A 12,355-nucleotide genomic window follows, 5' to 3' on the forward strand; every position below is an offset into this window, starting at 1 on the left:
CTCGCAGTATTAATGCGCGAAATAAAACTCTCATCCAAGAAAAATAGATTTATTCAAGTAACGTACTAGTTGTTCATTACAAAAGTGGAATCATTCAACAACATCAAATCATGTACTTCAGTGTCAAACTGAAGAGATGCGATCTGTTGAAGTAAACGGAGGCAAATGAAAAGAGTACATTTAGTAAGAAAAATATTCAAGTTTTTTAAATCAAAATACTGAAAGTTCAGAGTGATATTCTCCCTTTCCTTAGTTTATTTTACTCTGAAACCTGCTCTGCTTCTGTCAGTCAGTGGGCACAGACACATCCTCTCTCAGAATGAGTCGACTTCCTCCGCATGTCCTTCACTTATTTCCTCTCAGGCAGCGGCTCGGCGGTCACCTGTTCCCCCCGCCGCTCACGTACTGCAGCGCGATGTTGAAGAGGTTCCTCAGCAGCCGCGGCGCCTGCTCACACACTCCCTTCACCAGGGTCAGAGTCAGGGCCATGATCACCCTCTCCCGGGCCAAATGCTCCAGACCCACGCCCTGCCTCATCACCCGCTCCACCTCCCGGCTCAGGTGGTCTTTCCACTGCTGCAAAGAAAGTTAAGACACTGTTTATGGAAACTGTGAAGGCACAACTTGATGCACCTTATTACATAAAGGTCCCATATTCAGCTTTTTCTGGTTTTATATGCTCTTTAGTGTGTTTTCCAAGTGTCCTGTGCATGTTTAGGCACATCTATGTGCAAAAATTCAAAGTCTGCGGAAACGCGGCTTCTCCTACGTCCTCCTGTTAGCTGTAGCATTAGCTGCATGTAACTCTCGGTTCTAGCCCCCCTCGATAAAAATTTGTCAGTCCAACGTCATTGTCAGTGTGAGATCACTGATCTAAGCCCATTGGCTCGTTGTGGCAAGCCCAGCAGCTCATGTTGAAATTTCCGAGACGCGTGCTGAGCAACTGACCAATAACGACAGAGCGGACCGGCAGACCAATCAGAGCAGACTTGGCCCACGTGGGGTCTAACAGTGTGGGCTCAGCAGAGTGTAGCTGACAGACTCAGAGCGTAGAGGGAGCAAGGAGGAGCAGTACATGAAAACAGACACTTTTTTCGGACTTTAGCTATTGTGAACGTACAAAAGTAGGTACATAGATTAAATATACAAACCCCAAAAAGGGCAGAATATGTGCTCTTTAACATTTACATTGACGTTTCCTTTCAGCACATGGTGTAAAGAACAAGGGCTGTAATATCATTGTTTTTGCAATATGAGCTTCAAAACAACCATCAAAAAAGTCTGAAATCATCGCAATAACATAGACTTACATACAAAACATCTTTCTGTCACCACAAACTCTGTATCACTCAGACTGTAAACGCCAAGTCTTTCCGCTAAAACAAAGAAAATGACCCCTCACTCAATCCCTTCCGCCATTTGGTTCATTCCCTTTCCGTCAAGATTCTGTCGTTTGTAAATTTGTGATTTTGTTTTGCACTTCCCAGCCACCGTAATACTGAGTAAAAGATAAGCTCAGTGTTTTTCTCATTTCTAACATTTAGTAAAAAGAACCTGTAGACACACAGACTTACATTGAAAGGGGAGTTTGATATTTTCCCGTTGAGGTTCTGGGTCGCCTGAGCCACGATGTTGTGCTCCAGCTGCGCTGCGATTACTCTCAGCTCCTGTGCAAAACGTACATATCCTGCATCGTCACCGTTTCCTGCAGAGAAACAGGATAACCACAACTTAAGCACACTTTAACATGTTAACGCACTGTGTGTTTGTTTGTTTTCAGCTGGAAGGACTCGAGGAAGAAGACTGTTTCCAATCATCTACTGCAGCGGTCACACATGTCTTTGAATTTGAATTTCCCCCAGGGATGAATAAAGTTTTTTTTATTGAATTGAATATCTGAATTTAGACAAAACAAACACTAACCAAGTGAGAGAAGTACAAGTGTGAATTTAAATTTGCATCCTGAGACGCATATAATGTAAACAGATGACTGTCCACTTCCTGCTTTCACTCTGAACAAGACGAGTTCCTTCCTCTGGTTCTTCAAATCGGCAGATTTAAAAACAACCCGGAGGAACTCAGACTGTGAGAGACGTCCAGAATGAATCTCTTTTTCTTTTTTTTCCCTCCTTTTCTTGACGAGTTAAGAACACCTTTGATTAATGAAAAGGATGCTCAAAGTCAGAAAAAAATGTTTTGGAGCACTGATGGCGATGACCCAGATTGACGTCATGTACATATCGGGCCGGCGGCGCAGACGCACGTCACCGATCAAAGAAAGATCGTCGAGCTCTTTAAACACTCTCAGCTCGCACTGTCTCGCTTTGAAGACGTTCAGACTGAACTGCAAGAGATGACCACAAATCGTCTCCATGACAACATTCAGAGGACACTACCGCTACCTTACAGCTGTTGCTGCTTCCTGTTTGTATCTGAAGACAGAAGAAGACATATTCAGATGCATTTACTTCATCTGAAAAAAAAGGGGAACCATGCATTTCTTGTCAATATCGTTAGTTGTGTGTATGTTTCTCCAATGAGGATTAATTCAGTTTTCTAATCTAATCTAAAACACTAATTAAGGCTGAGCTGGGTCAAAGACTTGTTGACCCACTGCCAACCCTCATGGGCTTATAAGACACCAAAGAATTCAGTTGCAGTGGTTCACATTTACAAATCATAACATTACAAAGTTGCCAGTGTTGGTGTCCTACAAACAAACACATGAGGACACCTACCTCCTACCTCCTAACATCTATACATTTTTATATTGTGGTATATTTAAAGTCACTGATGGTTACTCACTCGGCCTGTACTGCAGCTCCACTGAAGGCTGAATATCATCCAGGGAGGCTCTGATGAAGACGGGCAGGTGACCGTCAGTTTCCAGCTCTCCCTCCTCCAGACGGAGGTGAAACTCCTGCCCCAGAGAGTGAAGCTCCTTCAGGTACTCTGAGTTCCTACAATCCGCCTGCAGGAAGGTCAAGACGAGCAGGGCGGCGTTTGGCCCTCCGTTCAGGCTCCCCAGGTTATCCATCGAGAAATCACACTCGACCTTTAATCAATTAAACGTATCCTTAATGAGAGACATTAGTACCGAACAACAAGACAAATACACGTTAGTTTCAGCAAAGACAAGATCCAGTGTGTTTGCCATGAACTACTTAAAACAGGAAATAACTTTATAATAATATTCGGATAGAGTGACGTCTAATTGTACGCTAGCTAAATGCTAATGCTAACTTCTGTTACAGTTAACTTTCGATTAGGTAATCAAATAAACGTTTAATTAACACATCAGCGTAACAGCTATTAACGTTTTTAAATCATATCTTGTACTTACATTCGTTTATTTAGTGCCTTGGAGTTTAAAGTTCAGCTTCAGATAAGTTAGTGATGCTCCATCAAGTGAGACAGACTGCACACTGTTGTGAGACACTGATCAGCTTCATCGTATGATAGATAGAACTAGCGGGGATGCGTTCATTTGCGTCGGAAATCAGTCGAACTTCCCCAATTTTGATAAGATACGAGTAAAAATCAAATGAGGATAGGCCTTTCAGTTTCGGTACCGCAGCAAAATAAGAAAAATGCAAATCTGCTTGTGGGCTTTCGGCTAATGACGACTGACGACATCATTCAAGTTTCTGATAAATAATTATAAACGGATACAATTAGATAGTTTTTTTGACACCTGAAGGACTTTCTAGTGCCAGATTGCTCCAAAATTAAACCGAAAACGGGAACTGATATCGACACATTCCTAGCTAATGCCAGTGGGTTTGTCATTATCATCAGAATTTATATACTGGGTAAATTATCGTTGTCAATTCTCTAAAATTGCAGGCTAACTCTTGCTTACATCTTGCTTACGGCGACTTTACGTGACTTTTCTCTTTCGGAAACAAAAATGTCCGATAATTAAGACAGCACGTGAACGCAGCCAAAAGCACAAGAGATAAACAAAAGCAAACTGTGACGTATGCATGTTTCTGACTTTAGACCAAGGGGGTGGGTCCCTAAATGCACCAGCAATGCTTTTAAACACCATCAGAAACAGTAAACTATTCCTAAATAAATATTTTTTTTATTTTAATGACAGAAAATTCACTGAGGAGAGTCCAATGGAAACCAAGGCACCAAATAACCACATAACATGAGTTGAAACAGAGATGTAAATAAAATGCTGTAGATGTAAAAACAGGCCGATTAGAAGAGCTAGTGCATCTTTAATTAATCTACCTATACATTATTTAATGAACCAAGTGCTGTGACTGATGGTTAGCCAGGTCCCTTTGGGTTGATGTTCTAAAAGTTATTTTGATTTAAAGGGGACATATTATGAAAAATCTCACAGTGTTTTTGAACATATATTTGGGTAACCTGAGTGTTTACCGACCCACAAAACGTAAAACTAACCCATCCAATCCTTTGTTTGTGGTCTGCATAAGTCTTACAACACAAAGAAAACTGCTCCGTTTCAAATGTGCTCTCCATGTGATGTCACAGTGGGATTCTGGTCGAAAAATCCCCTCCCCTCCCCTGGTATCTCCACCCATGGACTCCATCCTCGGCCTATTGGGCAAAACTTTAACGCAGGTCTGCCATTTTTAATCTCACTAGCGAAGGAGTGATGTCTACCGGGAAAACTCGGGGTGCTCATTGCATTTAAAGAGACACACACACCAAAATGGAGCGTTCTGAGAGAGCTGGTTTATACAGGGTCACAAACCTCCTCTGGTGCTTGATTCATGTTATATTTTGACCAAAGCACAGCACAGATGTTTCATTTAGACCACAGGGGACTGTTTGAAAAGGTGGAGAAGGGGAATAATAGGTCCTCTTTAAATAAATAAAAGTATTTCACTGCAGGTGAAACTGAATACAAATGTTTAACAATGAACAGTGTCATCAACCGACCTGCGGGGAAAAGAAAACATTCAATCCACGCTAAGACAGCTCCTACTTCCTGGTTGATTCCAAGTTACTGAACCACATACAGTGACACGGTTGGCTGCTGGTAAAGATAAGAGGAGCATCAAGGGCACTGGAAAGTCCCTGCTGTGGTTTAAAAAAAAATAAAGAAGCATATTGGATTACTCAGAAAGGCCATCATGGAACCAGAACTGTAAACTTTAATATGATTCTAGCAAAAATCAAACTGCACAAACCTGTTTCGATACCAGACGACAAAAGTAAAAGTTCTTGATGACGAGTATTTGGGAAACGGTTTCTTAAATTGTCCAACATTGCAAGAAAACTCCTGTCCAATCTAAATCTCAGAAACATGTTGGCAACGCTTCAATGTTGTTGTGCCATCAAGACTGTCCAGGAGTTATCTTGCAGCTTTCAATGGACTCATTCCTCTCACACATGCCCGTCTTATGAAAGAGATGTTTATTCAAAGCCTCTGTACTTTTCAATACCATCAACTAGTGTTGGAGTCAAGACCCCACAAACCAAGACCAGAGGGCTCCGAGTCGAGACAGGACCAAGACATTCAGGAATCAAGACCAAGAACAAGGCAGGGCGAGACCGAGACAAGATCATAAATATCACTGAATATGAATCATCTTATGTGCAGGGGGCGTGTCACTCACTTACACCGTAACACCGGAATGGTTGCTGCCGTAACCGGGGGATGATTGAACATGAAATTACAAATGAATTGAAGTTATTTGCTCTTTTAGAAGGAGGTGTTTTCCTTCTGATCACAGAGATGACTCTAAAATCCAGAGTCCGTCCAGTCAGAGACAAATTGCTTTCTATTCCAAGACAAGACTTTAAAGATTGGTCTGAGAATGATTTGAGTACTTCAACACTACCCTCAACCATTAAAAAAAACAAAAAACAGATTGCATAAGGGTTTTTTTTTTTATTTAGATGTGTTTCTCAGAAAATAAAACAAGAATCCATTTGATAAAAGGCTTTAAAAGTTTATTTACAATTAAAAAACAAGTCCATGCATTGGTTTAAGTTTATAGGCATGCAGCAGAACAAGCTGTTAAAAATCACTTCTAATGTTGTTGTCTAGATTTCTTCTTCAAAATCATCGCTGTCAAAGATTTAAAGGCCTTTACATGGAAAGAGTCCCTGAGGATCCTCCACACAGCTCATGTTTAAGTTATGTCTTCTCATATATACATGGTGCATTTTTAACACAACCTGGTTGCAGCATGTGGGCCTTCCTTATCTTAACAACCGAAACTCATGGAGCGAGCCGTCTTCATACCAACAAGCCTCCTCCCCGGTCTGGGCAGAGACCCCATCTTAGCAGAGGGTTTCAGCCCGAGGGAGAGGTTCTGCCTGGGTGACAAAGCGGCCTGACGAGCCTCCTGGAGCTCCCTGTGGAGAAAATAATAAATGAATGCTTTTACACTGGAGTCTAAGGTTCTCAGAATGTCATACTTTTTAAAAGATTTATGACTTTATTGGAGAGACAGGACAGCTGATAGAGTTGAAAACAAGGGAGAGAGAAGGTGGGGATTGGGAATGACATGTGGGAAAGGAGGCATTGTTTGGCATCAGCAAATAACATTTCCACAATTTCCCAGTTTGGGATCAATAAAGTAATTCTATTCTATATTTAGATCTCATTGCCAGCTTTTAATGTGATTTGAGAGCAATCTGTCTCTAGAAAGCCCTTCAGGATTTTATCACTTAATTAATTTACTAGAAACTGTGACATAAGGTGCCGCTACCAAAAAGCAGACATTTTCTGATCTTACTTTTCAAGCATGGCCGTCCTGAACTTCTCCACATTGAGCTCTCTGCGTAGCTGAGCAGCCAGCCTCCCAGTCCGCTCGTCCCTTAAGACTGTGTGCTTGCACAGCTCTCTGGCAGACGGCCGCTTTGTCAGATCTGGATCCAGTAACGACTGACACAAAGAAGAAAGAAAAAACAATTAATCACATCCTAGACTGTGATTAATCACGTTTAGATCTTGAAGTCGTTGCCAGACAGCACCAATCAAAAAGAAGTTTGCAAGTACTTGATCATCCTATCGATAGAGAGTACCTGAAGTAGGCGTTTGAAGGAAGGCGATAGCTCCTGTGGCAGTTTGGGGAGCTCTCCCCGTCTGAGGCTGTGCCACTCATCTCCATTTTGGGGAAGAGGGGGTGCACCCGCTGCCAGCAGCAGCGTCAGGCCCAGAGCAAAGATGTCTGCCTTTGGGAGTTGGCTGTAATCCTGCAGGGCGTCAAAACAGCTGAAATGATCAATAGAAACAACAACAACCCCTGCAAATACAACAGGTCCTCTCTTTTATTCAAGCCCCTGGAAATGATTTTTAACGGGTTTGCAACTTTTTTACCTCCTGCAGGACCTCGCTGGCCAGAAAGCGGCTGTCTCCTTCCTCAACTTGAGGACTGTTTGTTGATGTCACATGACCCAGATCCCCTGCAGGAGACCGACATGAGTTAAATTAAAAGCATTTAAAAAAAAGAAGATAGATATCTGTCTATTTGACCAAAACAGTAAAAACAACACCTATTTTGTAAATGACTCCAGCTGAAGTGCCTCCATCCTCATCCTCATCCTCCTCCTCCTCCTCCTCCTCCTCACTCTCCCCCTCGCTTGCGGCCCTAGAGCTGGAGCGCTGGCAGATAAAAATGTTACCTGCAGAGAGTCGACATAGGTAGAGTTTCCATATAATGTCATGAGAAAGAAGATTTTATCCAGGTGTTATATAACGGACAAACACAAACGAGTGCATTATTAGTAATTTCTTGAATATTTAATGAAATTCAAATTCTTTAAGTTTTTTTTTTTTGTGAAACCTGCAATCGAGATCGGGTGCAATGAACTGCCTTCAGGTTACAGGTCAGGCCTCCTTGCGCTCACACAGATAACTGATTTATTCCATTTGATATTAGGGGTGCAACGATTTATCTGAGTTGCTGAGGAGTGAGCAATCTCACCGCTTTATAATCTCTGATGTGAGTCGCTTTTGCAAAACAGCGACTGTGAAGTGACAGGTAAACAAAACTCAACTCCAGAGGGTACGCACTTAAACAAAGCATCATGTACAAACTGCTGAATGAGACGTACTTGGTTTGATGTCCAGGTGGACGAGGCCTAAGCTGTGGATGTATTTGAGCCCCATTGACACCTGTAAGAGCAGATCCTTCAGCTCGGCCTCTGAAAACAGCTCGCCCTGCATCTCCTTCTTCAGGATGGCGTCGTTCAGACTTCCACCTGACACACACACACACAGTATCAAAACGTAATTATTCTGTGTATTTCATAACATCCAGAAGTGAATGAAAGTCTTTGAAGGAGGAGGAAACCTACCATCACAGTATTCATTCTGAATGATCATGTGATGATCTTCTGCCCATGCTGAATAATAGCGAACAACATGTGGGTGGTGTCCGAGAACAGCATGTGCATAAACTTCCTTTAGGGCCAGCTGTCTGAAAAGACATCAAAAACATAAAACATTTGATCAAACCATGAATTCAAAAAAAGACATGGATGGATCGGCTGACCTGCTGCTCACTCACTCATCGGCCGAGCCTGCCAGGGGTCGGCGGGAGCGTTTAATGGCGTACAAGCAGCCGTCCAGCCTCTTCACACACTTGTAAACTGCCCCAAACTCGCCCACGCCGATGCACTCCAGCTCCAGGAACTCGCTCTCATAGCGTGACAGCATGAAGGCCTGGACAGCTCGTCTCTGCCAGAGAAACAGACAAGAGGGGCTTCGTGGTAAAGACATGTCTAAAAGAAGAAACAAAACGTCACAGAGCTGATGCAGGAGTTTGATCACAGCCCCGGAGATCCACACACTTTTCTTCTGTGCTGCACCAAATATGGTTGCACTTCCACGAGGAAAAGGATCAGCGGAGCCTCTGACGGAGCTTTTCCGCTGGAGATTCCTCAGAGATATCCCGGAAGTCGGACTGGCAGCATTTAATTTTGGACAGAACAACGAGTGAGGAGGCGGCGGCAGAAGATGACAAAGCCTGATGATGAAACCATTTCAGAGGCATCTGAAAGGGAGGGTTACATCCACCAGAAAGCACTGATAAAAATAGACGTACCTTTGGTGGGAGAAAGGCTTCATCATCCTCCTCAGATGACGTTAAACTGTGTTTCAACCTGCCAAAGATGAGAAAAGGGCCTTTAGACCTTAACACTCTCTGAGTTAATAAGGGATTAAAAAGTCACATCTGATAGTAAGGGCACTAAAAACTATCTGCTCTTTCAGCTTTTTTCAGATACACTAAACCTCACAGCAGTCATCACCTGCGTCCATAGTCGTCATCGTCATCGCTCCTAAAACAGGTCCTCCGCTGCTGCTCGCTGTTCCTGCGGACCGTGTCGGGGGTGAAAGGGTTGACGTTGACAGAAGGGGCCTGGACGTGGTTGGCAGCGGCTGAGACAAAACACAGAGTCCTCTGATGACGACTTATCTTAGTGCTGGAGTAAGGCTGGGACGCCTTGGAGAGCAGACTCTGCAGAAATACAGTCAGGGAACAGAAGGTGTTATGATGATAATTTAACTGTTTATATGCTTATATAGCATCTTTTTATACAGGGGGAGAGGTCCAAAGGGCTCTATAATAAAGTTAAAACAGGTGCACACAACAAAATGCACCAAAACAAGAACAAGAATATGCAAAGCAAGGCTGTTCAATCTGTGAAACTTTTTTCAATAGCACGTGTTCAATTGCTATACAATCTCAGTTACTTAAATGATCAATTTGCTGGAAATAAAACTCAAGGACAGAGAGAAAAATGAATCCATCAAAGACTGCGAGATAACTGCCACTCACCGTCATAATTTCACAATGTTTCAAAATGTGTTTGTGCAGTTTAGACTAGGGCCCGACCGATATGAGATTTTTGGGGCGATATTGATTTTAGGAAGAGAAAAATATTCGATTCCAATACATCGGCCGATATCTTTCTTCCATCTGTAAAGACAGATATTAGATATATACATTTATCGGTTGATCACTCAAATGCAGTCATCAAATACTTGTGGAAAACATTTATAATGAGGACAAGAAGGTCACTCAACTGGAGAGTAACTGAGCATGTACGTACATCACTGCTTGACACTCTGCAGAGTGATGATGCTTGTTGTGATCCATACAGCGCCCTCTTGCTGGTGACAGAGAACTGCTAGTGTAAAACTATGAAACTCAAATGAAATACTTTTTGACTGGTGAATAAATCTAGAAATATCAGAGATAGAATTAGCCAATACCGATAGTCACTGGATATGCTAATATTGGCTGGTTGATAAATCAGTCGGGCTCTAGTTTAGACAGTGTGTAGGAGCTTGCCTGCAATTTTCGGGAAATTAAAAACAGAAAAGTAGCCAATATTGGATGCCTAGGACTTCTTTTTGGTTGCAATGGTATTGACACAGTCTGGATATCATTCGATTTTTAACATGTATCATGTCAATGTTTGAAATTCTGGTATTCTTACAGCCCTATCAAACTCTATGATCATTCTCCCACAAAGAGTTCAAGAAGTGCTGCGTGTACAGGGAGGTCACACTGAGTAGTGACTTTTGTTGTTGTGTTGAATTATTCTCCACCTTCGGCGTGCTCGGAGAGTCACAGAGCCTCAGTTTGCTCCAGGAAGCGTACGGGATGGGGCTGGTGCACTGCACAGGGGACGGTATGGTGATGCTCATGCTGCAGTGGCGTTGCACCCTGGGGGTCATGCAAGCAGAGCTGGGAGTATGGACCCTGGGAGTGCGGACCCTGGGACTGTGGACCCTGGGAGTATGGACCCTGGGAGTGCGGACCCTGGGAGTGCGGACCCTGGGGCTCTTGATCCTGAAGGTGCAGTCGTCGGAGCTGTTGTCACTGCTGCTGCCCTCCTCTCCACAGCTCGAGAAGTCCAGCTGCTGGCTGATCCCGTCAAACACCGTCGCCATGCTTCGGGCCTGTGTTTGACAGAGGTTTCTTTTAGATTTTCACAGACTCAACCCTGCTGTAGACTCCCCTTAGAGAGCGAAAACAAATCCACATAATAAACAGAGGGTTTTAAACTTGGAATTTATGTTTAACATTAGTTTAAAATGCACACATTAAAGTCTGTTTAAGTCCAAGAACCCGCAAAAGGGTTGTTAGGATAAACTCAAACAATATCGCTGCCTGTTTTGATACCAAGGCGACAAAAATAGAAACCCTAACCCTGATACCACATGGCCCCCACAACTGAACCGATGGGCAGCAAGAGCCAGGACATCAGCGGGGTTGTCAAGCGGGAACCTTCCATCACTGCTGTTTCTTCCAGTTAGTCCCAGGGCTCCTCAGGAGGGCTGGACAGTTAACTCTGGCGTCCCAAAACCACTCATCAAGTCTAGATCTCATCGCCCACCACACCCACCAAAGGGCTTCTATTTCTTAACTACCCAACAACACAGCCCAAAAAGCAGACCCAGGCTCCGTACATGCAAGCTCCAGGCAGTGACAACACTGATACTATACCTTCCTACCACATGGCCCCTACCGGCTCCCCACAACCTGGATGCAACTATTTCTGCTGCCAACATTACACAAGAACGGCAAAGAGATTACAAAAACACACTGAAAAGAAAACGGGGTGTTGAAAACGTTTGCATGACAACATTTAAAATGTTAGAGAATAGAAAATAATCAGTCATCACTAAATCTTTCTTACACAAATTTAAATTCAGTCATCTTCCACTGCGCACAACACAAGCTTCACACTCATCATCAATAAGTCCATTTCACATTTCACTGACTTACTTTAAGACGTTTTTGCAAACTAACACCTGAAAAGCAGAACCAGTGCAGCTGTGAAGTAACTTCCTGACCTATCTCAATCCTCACATGTTGAGCATCACGTCACTTTGACGTTTGAGGAACATTTTCTCTTTTGTTATTTTCATGTTTATACTCACAGAAAAATTCGCGTCCCCTACTACAGCCACCACTAGCACGTTTGAATCCCGCGCCCTGTATGCTAATTACTTCCTGTTTAAATTACCTTTGCTGCCAGGTTGGCACACCTAGCTCTCTGATTGGCTGAAAGCTGCCTCTGCGCACCTGGATTGTAACGCTGCGCAAACGACTTTGAACAGGTGACCATATTACCAAAACAAACTTCATTTAAGAGGTGTTTGTGTACGGGTTATTAGGATGCCAGAATTTTAAACTTTGACAGGAAAGCCTACTAGTAAAGCTCAGATGATAAATGATACATTTTTCGATACCATGGCAACAGAAATATTAATCATAGGTAACGAGACATTTATTGTTTATGATTGACACATTTATTCACACAAGTCTTTCACTTGTGGCAGCTTTGGGTTAAAAATAGCTGCAGCTAAAGATTTGTAGATTATAATTTGGTACGATAGATAATT

The 12,355-nt window shown here is 43.0% G+C and overlaps 2 protein-coding genes across 4 annotated transcripts; both read right to left on the minus strand.

Annotated features, from left to right (window-relative positions):
* Nucleotides 1–35: 35 nt before the first annotated feature.
* On the minus strand, nucleotides 36–3,478 carry bida (BH3 interacting domain death agonist). 2 transcript variants are annotated; one of them, XM_061036672.1, is made up of 4 exons: nucleotides 3,344–3,478; nucleotides 2,806–3,055; nucleotides 1,575–1,705; nucleotides 36–576 (listed from the first exon to the last, which is right to left on the minus strand). In XM_061036672.1, exons 2-4 carry the CDS (start codon nucleotides 3,035–3,037, stop codon nucleotides 379–381), a joined length of 561 nt encoding a protein of 186 aa, XP_060892655.1. In that variant the 5' UTR covers nucleotides 3,038–3,055; nucleotides 3,344–3,478; the 3' UTR covers nucleotides 36–378. The 2 variants fall into 2 exon arrangements, with proteins under 2 accessions (XP_060892655.1, XP_060892654.1); XM_061036671.1 differs by having other exon boundaries at nucleotides 2,806–3,444.
* A 2,443-nt stretch (nucleotides 3,479–5,921) lies between these two features.
* Nucleotides 5,922–12,204, minus strand: wee2 (WEE2 oocyte meiosis inhibiting kinase). Of its 2 annotated transcripts, none has more exons than XM_061036673.1 (12): nucleotides 11,891–12,204; nucleotides 10,553–10,906; nucleotides 9,247–9,455; nucleotides 9,042–9,099; nucleotides 8,505–8,674; nucleotides 8,293–8,414; nucleotides 8,050–8,196; nucleotides 7,489–7,617; nucleotides 7,313–7,398; nucleotides 7,018–7,188; nucleotides 6,729–6,877; nucleotides 5,922–6,345 (listed from the first exon to the last, which is right to left on the minus strand). In XM_061036673.1, the coding sequence occupies exons 2-12, from the start codon at nucleotides 10,895–10,897 to the stop codon at nucleotides 6,195–6,197; spliced, it is 1,737 nt and encodes a 578-aa protein (XP_060892656.1). In that variant the 5' UTR covers nucleotides 10,898–10,906; nucleotides 11,891–12,204; the 3' UTR covers nucleotides 5,922–6,194. The 2 variants fall into 2 exon arrangements, with proteins under 2 accessions (XP_060892656.1, XP_060892657.1); XM_061036674.1 differs by lacking the exon at nucleotides 11,891–12,204 and adding an exon at nucleotides 11,736–11,858.
* Between the last annotated feature and the right edge of the window lie 151 nt (nucleotides 12,205–12,355).

The sequence above is a fragment of the Labrus mixtus genome, chromosome 4, assembly GCF_963584025.1.
Source record: "Labrus mixtus chromosome 4, fLabMix1.1, whole genome shotgun sequence".
Lineage (NCBI taxonomy): Eukaryota > Metazoa > Chordata > Actinopteri > Labriformes > Labridae > Labrus > Labrus mixtus.

Excerpts from the sequence above, each read along its gene's own strand:
- bida (XM_061036672.1), bottom strand. The coding sequence starts at position 3,037 with ATGGATAACCTGGGGAGCCTGAACGGAGGGCCAAACGCCGCCCTGCTC. Across the intron at positions 1,706-2,805 it reads GGAGCTGCAGTACAGGCCGA|GAAACGGTGACGATGCAGGA; the intron begins GTGAGTAACCAT and ends GTTTCTCTGCAG. Across the intron at positions 577-1,574 it reads TATCAAACTCCCCTTTCAAT|CAGTGGAAAGACCACCTGAG; the intron begins GTAAGTCTGTGT and ends CTTTCTTTGCAG.
- wee2 (XM_061036673.1), bottom strand. The coding sequence starts at position 10,897 with ATGGCGACGGTGTTTGACGGGATCAGCCAGCAGCTGGACTTCTCGAGC. Across the intron at positions 8,415-8,504 it reads CTGGCAGGCTCGGCCGATGA|ACAGCTGGCCCTAAAGGAAG; the intron begins GTGAGTGAGCAG and ends ATGTCTTTTCAG. Across the intron at positions 6,346-6,728 it reads AGGACGGCCATGCTTGAAAA|GGAGCTCCAGGAGGCTCGTC; the intron begins GTAAGATCAGAA and ends TTTTCTCCACAG.